The 15,519-nt window shown below is 42.9% G+C and overlaps 1 protein-coding gene across 5 annotated transcripts in view; it reads right to left on the reverse strand.

Annotated features, from left to right (window-relative positions):
* LOC110514830 (dedicator of cytokinesis protein 1) overlaps positions 1-15,519 on the reverse strand; it is a 611,880-nt gene that overhangs the window by 201,263 nt on the left and 395,098 nt on the right. For 4 of the 5 annotated variants that reach the window (XM_090217799.1, XM_090217797.1, XM_090217798.1 and 1 more), the window contains exons 30-31: positions 9,008-9,086; positions 995-1,095 (exon numbers count right to left, since the gene is read on the reverse strand). In XM_090217799.1, the coding sequence (XP_090073925.1) occupies positions 995-1,095; positions 9,008-9,086 (180 nt within the window). Of the gene's footprint in view, positions 1-994; positions 1,096-9,007; positions 9,150-15,519 lie in introns of all 5 variants that reach the window. The other variant, XM_090217795.1, reaches the window with a different exon arrangement.

A 15,519-nucleotide genomic window follows, 5' to 3' on the forward strand; every position in this document is an offset into this window, starting at 1 on the left:
GTCCTCTGGGGAGTGTGTGACGGGGGTAATGTCCTCTGGGGAGTGTGTGACGGGGGTAATGTCCTGTCCTCTGGGGAGTGTGTGACGGGGGTAATGTCCTGTCCTCTGGGGAGTGCGTGATGGGGGTAATGTCCTGTCCCCTGGGGAGTGTGTGACGGGGGTAATGTCCTCTAGGGAGTGTGTGACGGGGGTAATGTCCTCTGGGGAGTGTGTGACGGGGGTAATGTCCTCTGGGGAGTGCGTGACGGGGGTAATGTCCTTTGGGGAGTGCGTGACGGGGGTAATGTCCTGTCCTCTGGGGAGTGTGTGACGGGGGTAATGTCCTCTGGGGAGTGTGTGACGGGGGTAATGTCCTCTGGGGAGTGCGTGACGGGGGTAATGTCCTCTGGGGAGTGCGTGACGGGGGTAATGTCCTTTGGGGAGTGCGTGACGGGGGTAATGTCCTGTCCTCTGGGGAGTGCGTGACGGGGGTAATGTCCTGTCCTCTGGGGAGTGCGTGACGGGGGTAATGTCCTGTCCTCTGGGGAGTGCGTGGCGGGGGTAATGTCCTTTGGGGAGTGCGTGACGGGGGTAATGTCCTGTCCTCTGGGGAGTGTGTGACGGGGGTAATGTCCTGTCCTCTGGGGAGTGCGTGACGGGGGTAATGTCCTGTCCTCTGGGGAGTGCGTGACGGGGGTAATGTCCTTTGGGGAGTGCGTGACGGGGGTAATGTCCTGTCCTCTGGGGAGTGCGTGACGGGGGTAATGTCCTGTCCTCTGGGGAGTGCGTGACGGGGGTAATGTCCTTTGGGGAGTGCGTGACGGGGGTAATGTCCTGTCCTCTGGGGAGTGCGTGACGGGGGTAATGTCCTGTCCTCTGGGGAGTGTGTGACGGGGGTAATGTCCTGTCCTCTGGGGAGTGCGTGACGGGGGTAATGTCCTGTCCTCTGGGGAGTGCGTGACGGGGGTAATGTCCTGTCCTCTGGGGAGTGCGTGACGGGGGTAATGTAACTCACTTCTGGAAGATCTTGGATCGTTTGTCGCTGGAGAAGTTCTCAAGCTGCAAGGACTCCTGGGTAAGATACGCCACGGCGAGGTGGAAGTAGTTGTTCCACAGCTGAGAGGAGAGAAGAGAGGAGAGAGGGAGATAAGTGAGGAGAGAAGAGAGAGGGGAGGAGAGGGGGAAGAGAGAAGAGAGGAGAGAGGGAGATAAGTGAGAAGGGAGGAGAGAGGGAGAAAAGTGAGGAGAGAGAGGAGAGAAGAGAGGAGAGAGGGAGATAAGTGAGGAGAGAAGAGAGAAGGGAGGAGAGGGGGAAGAGAGATGGAAGAGAGAAGGGAGGAGAGAAGGGAGGAGAGGGGGAAGAGAGAGGGAAGAGAGAAGGGAGAAAGAGAGAGAGGTGCATATTGCCAGGTTGTCATAGCAATAACAATCTCATCCTGAAGATATCTATAAACATTCAGACCATTCTATATTAGACTCCGCCCTTCAGACACTCTCTTTCTGAAGCAGAGGCACCGACACACAGACGACAACATGGCTTAGATTCAGAGACACATATTCATTCTATTAAAGAGGTGTTGTAGCCAGACAAATGATCCCTGTGCCCTTTAGTTGTGAATGAAGACATATTCAAAATAACAGAATTCAGCAGGACGTCTCAGTGTTATTAGGAGACGCGTGAACTTTATCACAATGAAGACATGACCTGAAGGCTTTGAAAAGCTGCCCAGACCCTCGTCTGCACTTAAATAGTTAACAGCATTAACAATTATTCCATATGTGACAGATTTGAAAAGTAGGAAAAAAAGGAGCATGAATGCCTCGAAGAGACGAGATAAAATATTCCCGAAATGGCTTTTTTTTAAATCACAGCTCATTATACAGTAATTTAAGCGTACCACTGTCAAACGTGTTTATGCTAATCTCATTTTAGTGCTGTAGAGTTCAACCCCTTTCGTTAAGAGCGTTCAAATGACCAAGTGAATCCCAAATGGCACCCTATTCTCTATTCAGTGCACTACTTCGTACCAGAGCCCTAGTCAAAAGTAGTGCACTACCTAGGGGATAAGGTGTCCTTTGGGACGTAATCCCTACTATTACAGAGCCTTCAGAAAGTGTTTATACCCCTGGACTTAATCTCCATGTTGTTACAGCCTGAATTCAACATGGATTAAATGGATCTCTTTTCTCACCCATCTACACACAATACCCCACAATGCCCCACAATATCCCACAATGCCCCACAATGCACCACAATACACCACAATAGTCCACAATGACAAGTGAAAAAAAATAAACATCCCTTTTTCAGGACCCTGTCAAAGATAATTTGTAAAAATCCAAATAACTTCACAGATCTTCATTGTAAAGGGTTTAAACACTGTTTCCCAGGCTTGTTCAATGAACCATAAACAATGAATGAACATGAACCTGTGGAACGGTAAGACACTAACAGCTTACAGACGGTAGGCAATTAAGGTCACAGTTATGAAAACTTAGGACACTAAAGAGGCCTTTGTACTGACTCTGAAAAACACCAAAAGAAAGATGCCCAGGGTCGCTGCTCATCTGTGTGAACGTGCCTTAGGCATGCTGCAGGAGGCATGAGGACTGCAGATGAGGAATAAATTACAATGTCCGTACTGTGAGACGCCTAAGACAGCGCTACAGGGAGACAGGACGGACAGCTGATCGTCCTCGCAGTGGCAGACCACGTGTAACAACACCTGCACAGGATCGGTACATCCGAACATCACACCTGCGGGACAGGTACAGGATGGCAACAACAACTGCCCGAGTTACACCAGGAACGCACAATCCCTCCATCAGTGCTCAGACTGTCCGCAATAGGCTCAGAGAGGCTGGACTGAGGGCTTGTAGGCCTGTTGTAAGGCAGGTCCTCACCAGGCATCACCGGCAACAACGTCGCCTATGAGCACAAACCCACCGTCGCTGGACCAGACAGGACTGGCAAAAAGTGCTCTTCACTGACGAGTCGCGGTTTTGTCTCACCAGGGGTGATGGTCAGATTTGCATTTATAATTGAAGGAATGAGCATTACACCGATGCCTGTACTCTGGAGCGAGATCGATTTGGAGGTGGAGGGTCCGTCATGGTCTGGGGCGGTGTGTCACAGCCTCATCGGACTGAGCTTGTTGTCATTGCAGGCAATCTCAACGCTGTGCGTTAAAGGGAAGACATCCTACCCCCTCAAGTGGTACCCTTCCTGCAGGCTCATCCTGACATGACCCTCCGGCATGACAATGCCACCAGCCATACTGCTCATTCTGTGCTTGATTTCCTGCAAAACAGAAATGTCAGTGTTCTGCCATGGCCAGCGAAGAGCCCGGATCTCAATCCCATTGAGCACGTCTGGGACCTGTTAGATCGGAGGGTCAGGGCTAGGCCCATTCCCCCCAGAAATGTCCGGGAACTTGCAGGTGCCTTGGTGGAAGAGTGGGGTAACATCTCACAGCAAGAACTGGCATATCTGGTGCAGTTCAGGAGGACATGCACTGCAGTACTTAATGCAGCTGGTGGCCACACCAGATACTGACTGTTACTTTTGATTTTGACCCCCCCTTTGTTCAGGGACAAATTATAACATTTCTGTTAGTCACATGTCTGTGGAACGTGTTCAGTTTATGTCTCAGTTGCTGAATCTTGTTATGTTCATACAAATATTTACACGTTAAGTTTACAGAAAATAAATGCAGTGAGAGAGTGTTTTATTGTGGATGCTGAGATTAGAAATGCATTCAAAATCAAATATAGAAATATTAAAACTTTGGACACCTACTCATTCCAGGATTTTCTTTATTTGTACTATTTTCTGTATTTGCAGAATAATAGTGAAGACATCAAAACTATGAAATAACACATATGGAATCATGTAGTAACCAAAAAAGTGTTAAACAAATCAAAATATATTTTATATTTGAGATTATTCAAAGTAGCCACCCTTTGCCTTGATGACAACTTTGCACTCTCTTGGCATTTTCTCAAACAGCTTCATGAGGTAGTCACCTGGAATGCATTTCAATTGACACGTTAATTTGTGAAATTTCTTTCCTTCTTAATGTGTTTGAGCCAATCAGTTGTGCTGTGACAAGGTAGGGGTGGTATACAGAAGATAGCCCTATTTGGTAAAAGACCAAGTCCACATTAAGAACAGCTCAAATAATCAAAGAGAAACGACAGTCCATCATTACTTTAAGAGATGAAGGTCAGTCAATCCGGAAAATGTCAAGAACTTTGAATGTTTCTTCAACTGCAGTCGCAAAAACCATCAAGCGCTGTGATTAAACTGGCTCTAATGAGAACCGCCACGGGAAAGGAAGACCCAGAGTTACCTCTGCTGCACATTAGAGTTACTAGCCTCAGAAATTGCAGCCCAAATAAATGCTTCACAGAGTTAAAGTAACAGACACATCTCAACATCAGCTGTTCTGAGGTCACTGCTTGAATCAGGCCTTCATGGTCGAATTGATGCAAAGAAACCACTACTAAAGGACACCAATAATAAGAAGATACTTGCTTGGGCCAAGAAACATGAGCAATTAGACTGATGGAAAACTGCCCTTTGGTCTGATGATTTGAGATTTGTGGTTCCAACCGCTGTGTCTTTGTGGGATGCAGAGTAAGTGATCAGATGATCTTCACGTGTGTGGTTCCCATCGTGAAGCATGGAGGAGGAAGTGTGATGGTGTCAGGGTGCTTTGATGGTGACACTGTCAGTGATTTATTTAGAATTCAAGGCACACTTAACCAGCATTGCTACCACAGCATTCTGCAGCGATATGCCATCACATCTGGTTTGCGCTTAGTGGGATTATAATTTCTTTTTCAAAATGACAATGACCCAACACACCTCCAGGCTGTGTAAGGGCTATTTGACCAAGGAGAGTGATGGAGTGCTGCATCAGATGACCTGGTCTCCACAATCACCCAACCTCAACCCAAATGAGATGGTTTGAGATGAGTCGGACCGCAGAGTGAAGGAAAAGCAGTCAACAAGTGCTCAGCATATGTGGGAACTCCTTCAAGACGGTTGGAAAAGCATTCCAGGTGAAACTGGTGGAGAGAACGCCAAGAGTGTGCAAAGCTGTCATCAAGGAAAAGGGTGGCTACTTTGAAGAAACTCCAATATACAATATGCACACATTTACAAGGTAATATGCGAAAGACTAACACCAGGATCATGGGTTGAGGACCAGGGCTCAAGTCCTACTTCAACACTCTTTAAAGTTATTGAACGAAGCCCTCAAATTAGATAAAGACGTCCTTGTAGACCACTCACACCGGGGCTCTCAAGCAAGGTAGCCTGGTGGAAAACCTTATGTCATCGTGGCTAAACTACACCACTACCAGGATTGTATTGGTGTAACGTAACTTACTTTTCTTACTTGACACCTTTGTTGAGAACGTAGATGTTCCTACAGTTGAACCTGAGATAGCTGCTGAACTAGAAGAGCAACTCTCGGTAGAAGAGATGGTGTTGGAAATTAAATCTACGCAGTGTGGTAAATCCCCTGGACCCGATGGATTTCTGAGGTAATTCTTATAGAAAACATTCTCAGATCTACACCTCTCCTCTCTTGCTTTCCGTATTTGAGGAATCAATTCTCCTCAAACTCTTTAACCGTCAACAATGAGACAGGCATGCATGTCACTTCTTCTGATAAAAACAACCTCTTGAGTGTGGTTCATATAGGCCTTTAAGTTCTTTACTGAATTGAGTTGTAAAGATTCTTTCTAAGATGATTGCCTGCCATTTTCAGTCAGTCCTTCGCTGCATTATCTCTACAGATGAAACGTTTTGAGTCAGTCCTACCCTACATTATCTCCACAGATCAAACATTTTGAGTCAGTCATTCTCTACATTATCTCCACAAAGCAAACATTTTGAGTCAGTCCTTCCCTACAATATCTCCACAGAGCAAACATTTTGAGTCAGTCCTCCTCCACAGAGCGAACATTTTGAGTCAGTCCTTCCCTACATTATCTCCACAAAGCAAACATTTTGAGTCAGTCCTTCCCTACATTATCTCCACAGAGCAAACATTTTGAGTCAGTCCTCCTCCACAGAGCAAACATTTTGAGTCAGTCCTCCTCCACAGAGCGAACATTTTGAGTCAGTCCTTCCCTACATTATCTCTACAGATCAAACATTTTGAGTCAGTCCTTCCCTACATTATCTCCACAGAGCAAACATTTTGAGTCAGTCCTTCCCTACATTATCTCTACAGATCAAACATTTTGAGTCAGTCCTTCCCTACATTATCTCTACAGATCAAACATTTTGAGTCAGTCCTTCCCTACATTATCTCTACAGATCAAACATTTTGAGTCAGTCCTTCCCTACATTATCTCTACAGATCAAACATTTTGAGTCAGTCCTTCCCTACATTATCTCTACAGATCAAACATTTTGAGTCAGTCCTTCCCTACATTATCTCCACAGATCAAACATTTTGAGTCAGTCCTTCCCTACATTATCTCCACAGATCAAACATTTTGAGTCAGTCCTTCCCTACATTATCTCCACAGATCAAACATTTTGAGTCAGTCCTTCCCTACATTATCTCCACAGATCAAACTGTTTTAATTAAAAATCGTCATTATTTTTTCAACATCACACATCTGTATGATATACTTTATAATCCCTCATCTGATAACCCAGAGATAATGTTATCACATGACGCTGAGAAGGCGTTTGATTGGGTGGAGTGGGATTATCTATTTTATACTCTCAAACCATTTGGATTCAGTCACAATTTTATGTTCTGGATCAAAGTCCTTTATTCCTCCTGGTTGCAGCGTGTACAAATAAATAAAAACCGTATTTCCAACTTTAACGTGGAACAAGCCAGGGTTGTCCTCTATCCCCTCAGCTGTTTGCCATTGCAATTGAGCATTTAGCCACAGCAAATACATAGTAACACCACTATCAAAAGGTATTCGAAGAGGAGGCTTAGAGCACTCTATGCATATGACGTGCTATTTTATATGTCTGACCCTTTAACTGGTCTTCCAAAATCAAAATCAAATACAATTGTATTAGTCACATGTTTAGCAGATGTTATTGTAGCGAAATGTTTGTTCCAGAGATCCAGGTTCTACTAAAGACATTTGGTAAAATATCCGGGTTGAAAGTGAATTGATGCCTTTTAATCCTTCTGCCATGCAAACGTATTTTAGTCATGTATCCTTCAGGGTGACGACACAGAAATTTAAATATTTGGGTCACACACAATTTACAAAGATCTCCATAAAGCCAATTTCCCTCCCTTGATACTCCACCTGAAACAGGTGCAGGTAGCCTAGTGGTTAGAGCGTTGGACTAGTAACCGAAAGGTTGTAAGATCGAATCCCCGAGCTGCCCCTGAACAAGGCAGTTTAACCTCATAGGCCGTCATTGTAAATAATAATTTATCCTTAACTGAATTTCCTCATTAAATACAGGTAAAAGTAAAACAAAAAAAATAAAAACAGGATTTACTTTCTCTTTCTTTGAGCGGAATAATTAACTAAATTAATTTATTTCCTAAGTTTTTACACTTATTTCAATGCATTCTTATCTTTATGATAAAATATGTATTTTTTTTTATCTCCATAGATAAACTGATATCTGCTTTTATCTGGATCAAGAAAACCCCTTGGATACGTAGAAGCGTATTGATCTCGTCCTCAGGGTGGATTGACCATGCGCCTAGATGCACAATGCACTTCTCTCTCCAATTTAGTCATTGTCTGTGCTCCTGTCAATGTTGAGTAAGGACATACTCGCATAGAAGTAGGTCTATATATACCTGGCCTGCGCGCAAATGAAGGCATATAAATGTGCTCATTTGGGGATCGAAGAGTGTGCAAAGCTGTCATCAAGGCAAAGAATCTTAAATATAAAATATATTTTGATTACTACATGATTCCATATGTGTTATTTCATATCTCCACTATTATTCTACAATGTAGAAAATAGTAAGAATAAAGAAAAACCCTTGAGTTGAGTAATGTTGACTGGTACATATCTTTATTTTTTATTTTTATCCAAATATGTTCTACCTGCAGGCTGTAATGTATTAATTTGATATTTATATTTATATTTCATTTGCTAATAATAATAGCTTTATGCTATTTTAACATATTTGGCAATGGAAATAGAAGTGACTCTTTAGGTTTGTATCATTTTCATTTAGATTTGGATAGAATTTAGACTAACCACGTGGCAATGATTTTGAGATATGAAGACGATATTATAAATAAGAAGTAAAATGTTTCACGGAAATGTGCATTTGATATCCATAACTGGCAGGCAGATTGGTAGAAACGGTAAGATACATTGACATTCCACATGAGAAATATTGCCGATTCCCCATGTAGTGTATTAAGGCAACTTCCTGAGAGTAATGGCAGAACCTGCGAAAGCCAGCAGGAACAGGAGGAGAATAGTTGGGTAAGGTTAAGGTTGTTTTACTCTGGTTATCTAGATCTCTGGCTCCCTCTTGAGGCATTTGTCTTATTTAATCAAACCGTAAGCTTAAAGCATCAGACAAGCTCAATACATATAGCTGATTTTATTAAAACACATTGGGTGTGTCGATATATGGAAAAATACACGTTTAAAACATTCTAGCAATCGATCGGTCGAAAGAACAGACGACTTTCAGTCCACCAATATTTTTGGGGGGTCGGGGACAGCCCTAAAATAACCATACATTTTACATTTCATTAACAGTATTCAACCAGTGTTTTTGATGCAGGAGATTGCTCTGCAAAGTGTCAGCAATAAATACTTTTGAAGGCAATCAAGTCACCGTTCTGAACCGTCTTTAATGACTTCACTATTCAACCAGTCTCGTTAAGCTCTCCAAATGCAGTGCAAGACTAGCGAAACAAAACTCTACATAAACAGAGATTTGACATTAGATTTACATAATTCAACCAGTCTTCAGGTCTGGCAGATTGACTAATGGAGTAACAGTATTTGTTTTTAACAAACTGAGGCTTTAGAGAGTGGTGAGCTCACCTGAAGCTCAAAGTTGGTCTGATCCAGGAACTTCTTGTTTAACACGGCTGCATACTGATTAATGGCCCTCAGGAACACTCTGAAAGAAATCACAGAGACATCTGGTTTAGATGCAAACTGATTAATGGCCCTCAGGAACACTCTGAAAGAAATCACAGAGACATCTGGTTTAGATCCAAACTGATTAATGGCCCTCAGGAACACTTTGAAAGAAATCACAGAGACATCTGGTTTAGATGCAAACTGATTAATGTCCCTCAGGAACACATTGAAAGAAATCAGAGAGACATCTGGTTTAGATCCAAACTGATTAATGTCCCTCAGGAACACTTTGAAAGAAATCAGAGAGACATCTGGTTTAGATCCAAACTGATTAATGGCCCTCAGGAACACTTTGAAAGTAATCAGAGAGACATCTGGTTTAGATCCAAACTGATTAATGGCCCTCAGGAACACTCAGACAGCAGGAGAACATTACCAGGAACACTCAGACAGCAGGAGAACATTACCAGGAACAGACAGCAGGAGAACATTACCAGGAACACTCAGACAGCAGGAGAACGTTATCAGGAACAGACAGCAGGAGAACATTACCAGGAACACAGACAGCAGGAGAACATTTCCAGGAACACTCAGAAATCAGGAGAACATTTCCAGGAACACTCAGAAATCAGGAGAACATTACCAGGAACACTCAGACAGCAGGAGAACATTTACCAGGAACACTCAGACAGCAGGAGAACATTACCAGGAACACTCAGACAGCAGGAGAACATTACCAGGAACACTCAGACAGCAGGAGAACATTACCAGGAACACTCAGACAACATGAGAACATTACCAGGAACACTCAGACAACAAGAGAACATTACCAGGAACACTCAGACAGCAGGAGAACATTGCCAGGAACACACATGCTGGCAGTGGTCCTCTAAGGACTGGGAGAAAGGGGAGAGTTTCTCAAAAACTGTCACACTAGGCCATATCACCACCTCATTATTATGTTCCACCCTACATATCACCACATCATTACTATGTTCCACCCTACACATCATCATATCATTACTATGTTCCACCCTACATATCACCATATCATTACTATGTTCTCCCCTACATATCACCACATCATTACTATGTTCCACCCTACATATCACCACAACATTACTATGTTCCACCCTACATATCACCACATCATTACTATGTTCCACCCTACATATCACCACATCATTACTATGTTCCACCCTACACATCATCATATCATTACTATGTTCCACCCTACATATCACCACCTCATTACTATGTTCCACCCTACATATCACCACATCATTACTATGTTCCACCCTACATATCACCACATCATTACCATGTTCCACCCTACATATCACCACATCATTACTATGTTCTCCCCTACATATCACCACATCATTACTATGTTCCACCCTACATATCACCACCTCATTAGTATGTTCTCCCCTACATATCACCACATCATTACTATGTTCCACCCTACATATCACCACATCATTACTATGTTCCACCCTACATATCACCATATCATTACTATGTTCCACCCTACATATCACCACATCATTACTATGTTCCACCCTACATATCACCATATCATTACTATGTTCCACCCTACATATCACCACATCATTACTATGTTCCACCCTACATATCACCACATCATTACTATGTTCCACCCTACATATCACCATATCATTACTATGTTCCACCTTACATATCACCACATCATTACTATGTTCCACCCTACATATCACCACATCATTACTATGTTCCACCCTACATATCACCACAACATTACTATGTTCCACCCTACATATCACCACATCATTACTATGTTCCACCCTACATATCACCACCTCATTACTATGTTCCACCCCCACCCTACATATCACCACATCATTACTATGTTCCACCCTACATATCACCATATCATTACTATGTTCCACCCTACATATCACCACATCATTACTATGTTCCACCCTACATATCACCACATCATTACTATGTTCCACCCCCACCCTACATATCACCACCTCATTACTATGTTCCACCCTACATATCACCACATCATTACTATGTTCCACACTACATATCACCACATCATTACTATGTTCCACCCTACATATCACCACATCATTACTATGTTCCACCCTACATATCACCACGTCATTACTATGTTCCACACTACATATCACCACATCATTACTATGTTCCACCCTACATATCACCACATCATTACTATGTTCCACCCCCACCCTACATATCACCACATCATTACTATGTTCCACCCTACATATCACCACATCATTACTATGTTCCACCCTACATATCACCACATCATTACTATGTTCCACCCTACATATCACCACCTCATTACTATGTTCCACCCTACATATCACCACATCATTACTATGTTCCACACTACATATCACCACATCATTACTATGTTCCACCCTACATATCACCACATCATTACTATGTTCCACCCTACATATCACCACATCATTACTATGTTCCACCCCCACCCTACATATCACCACCTCATTATTATGTTCCACCCTACATATCACCACATCATTACTATGTTCCACCCTACACATCATCATATCATTACTATGTTCCACCCTACATATCACCACCTCATTACTATGTTCCACCCTACATATCACCACATCATTACTATGTTCCACCCTACATATCACCATATCATTACTATGTTCCACCCTACATATCACCACATCATTACTATGTTCCACCCTACATATCACCACCTCATTACTATGTTCCACCCCCACCCTACACATCATCATATCATTACTATGTTCCACCCTACATATCACCACATCATTACTATGTTCCCCCCTACATATCACCACATCATTACTATGTTCCACCCTACATATCACCACATCATTACTATGTTCCACCCTACATATCACCACATCATTACTATGTTCCACCCTACATATCACCACATCATTACTATGTTCCACCCCCACCCTACATATCACCACATCATTACTATGTTCCACTCTACATATCACCACATCATTACTATGTTCCACCCTACATATCACCACATCATCACTATGTTCCACCCTACATATCACCACCTCATTACTATGTTCCACCCCCACCCTACATATCACCACATCATTACTATGTTCCACCCTACATATCACCACATCATTACTATGTTCCACCCTACATATCACCACATCATTACTATGTTCCACCCTACATATCACCACCTCATTACTATGTTCCACCCTACATATCACCACCTCATTACTATGTTCCACCCTACATATCACCACATCATTACTATGTTCCACCCCCACCCTACATATCACCACCTCATTACTATGTTCCACCACCACCCTACATATCACCACATCATTACTATGTTCCACCCTACATATCACCACATCATTACTATGTTCCACCCTACATATCACCACCTCATTACTATGTTCCACCCTACATATCACCACCTCATTACTATGTTCCACCCTACATATCACCACATCATTACTATGTTCCACCCCCACCCTACATATCACCACCTCATTACTATGTTCCACCCCCACCCTACATATCACCACATCATTACTATGTTCCACCCTACATATCACCACATCATTACTATGTTCCACCCTACATATCACCACATCATTACTATGTTCCACCCTACATATCACCACATCATTACTATGTTCCACCCTACATATCACCACATCATTACTATGTTCCCCCCTACATATCACCACATCATTACTATGTTCCACCCTACATATCACCACCTCATTACTATGTTCCACCCCCACCCTACATATCACCACATGATTACTATGTTCCACCCTACATATCACCACCTCATTACTATGTTCCACCCTACATATCACCACATCATTACTATGTTCCACCCTACATATCACCACATCATTACTATGTTCCACCCTACATATCACCACATCATTACTATGTTCCACCCTACATATCACCACATCATTACTATGTTCCCCCCTACATATCACCACATCATTACTATGTTCCCCCCTACATATCACCACATCATTACTATGTTCCACCCCCACCCTACATATCACCACATCATTACTATGTTCCACCCTACATATCACCACCTCATTAGTATGTTCCACCCTACATATCACCACATCATTACTATGTTCCACCCTACATATCACCACATCATTACTATGTTCCACCCTACATATCACCACATCATTACTATGTTCCCCCCTACATATCACCACATCATTATTATGTTCCACCCTACATATCACCACCTCATTACTATGTTCCACCCCCACCCTACATATCACCACATCATTACTATGTTCCACCCTACATATCACCACCTCATTACTATGTTCCACCCTACATATCACCATATCATTACTATGTTCCACCCTACATATCACCACATCATTACTATGTTCCACCCTACATATCACCACCTCATTACTATGTTCCACCCTACATATCACCACCTCATTACTATGTTCCACCCTACATATCACCACATCATTACTATGTTCCACCCTACATATCACCACATCATTACTATGTTCCACCCTACATATCACCACCTCATTACTATGTTCCACCCTACATATCACCACCTCATTACTATGTTCCACCCCCACCCTACATATCACCACCTCATTACTATGTTCCACCCCCCACCCTACATATCACCACATCATTACTATGTTCCACCCTACATATCACCACCTCATTACTATGTTCCACCCTACATATCACCACATCATTACTATGTTCCACCCTACATATCACCACCTCATTACTATGTTCCACCCTACATATCACCACATCATTACTATGTTCCACCCTACATATCACCACATCATTACTATGTTCCACCCTACATATCACCACATCATTACTATGTTCCACCCTACATATCACCACATCATTACTATGTTCCACCCTACAATACAGTATGATATGTATTCAGCCCATAGGCTTACTACCTGCTACAGTATGATATGTGTTCAGCCTATAGGCTGCTACCTGCTACAGTATGGATTGGGTGTGTTTGATCTCCCACCAAACTCCATTTTCTAGAATGTTGTCTATTTCAACAGGTTCAATGGAAAGGATTAGCGTGTTGGATGTGAAGGGATTCATATTTCAAGTTGACCCCTGTGAATTACAAAACCGCCAGCACAAAAGACTGAGAGAGTCCAAATGCCACAGATGAATTAAGTGATGTCAAGTGATATCCCTTTAATCTCAGGTAATGGGTTGTTTTTCTGTGTTTCTCCTTCAGCGTGAAACACAAATCTCTAGCGGCATGACCTGTTGATCCGCTGTGAGACAGACAGATAATGGGAATGAACTGTCATCAGGGCCAGCAGGAGACCCGGCTCACAGAGGTCAAGCCAGTGGGGGGGGGGGGGGTAGATAACCACAGAGAATACTGTGTGTGTGTTGTCAGAGAACACCAGTCTGGATCAAACTGTGAGGAAGTGATTGAGAGAGAGAGACTGTGTTCACTCACATACTGTGATTCAAAACACATCCAGGAAGTAGACTAGAGAACACAGAATAAACACATTTTCACATCTCTTTGATGACGCCTCGGGTTTGACCTTCAATGTGAATTTGTGCGACCTCAGCTCAGCCTATTAACAAAAAAGGGGGGTGGAGTGGGGGGGAGGGGGCGTTGCCCACTGATCAGCCAAATGCTCATTATTGATTATAACAGAGACATCTGAACAGGCCCGATGGCCCACCGGCAGTGCCACTTATTTTATTTTTTTGTGTGAACCCGCCCAACCCAACTAAAAAATGGTCCTGGCCCATCTGGCATTTGCCAGAATTGCCAGATGGCTAATCTGTATTTCCAGCCGGTTTTAGGAGTATAACTCTGTGTTTATCCATCCCAGGGAACATACACTGTGGTTCTTCCTTTCAACCTTTTGAGCTTCATGCCGTGATGGTTTTTGTGGTAGACGGTGGCAGATTGTGGTAAATTGCGTCATTCTGGTAACAGTTGCTGACGCTTAAATCACTACGCCATAGAATTCTGCAGCACACCTGAAAAAGCTGTGCATCTAACACGTCAGTCAGATGTCCCTGTACCGGCCCGAAAGGGTGTCTTCTCTCCAGTAGCTTATATAGAATAAGACCATGCACTGACTCACCCCACCTTAGTATACACACACACACACACACACACACACACACACACACACTTAAGTGATAACGCCTAAGAAGCTGGTGTTTGGAGGATATACAGATCATTCGGAAAGTATTCAGACCCCTAGATTTTTTCCACATTTCGTTACTTTACAGCCTTATTCTAAAATGGATTTAATAAAAAATGTTACTCCTCAATCTACACAATACCCCATAATGACATCACAATACCCCATAATGACATCACAATACCCCATAATGACATCACAATACACCATAATGACATCACAATACAC

Source organism: Oncorhynchus mykiss, chromosome 23 (genome assembly GCF_057628025.1).
Source record: "Oncorhynchus mykiss isolate SJ-2025 chromosome 23, ASM5762802v1, whole genome shotgun sequence".
Taxonomy (NCBI): domain Eukaryota; kingdom Metazoa; phylum Chordata; class Actinopteri; order Salmoniformes; family Salmonidae; genus Oncorhynchus; species Oncorhynchus mykiss.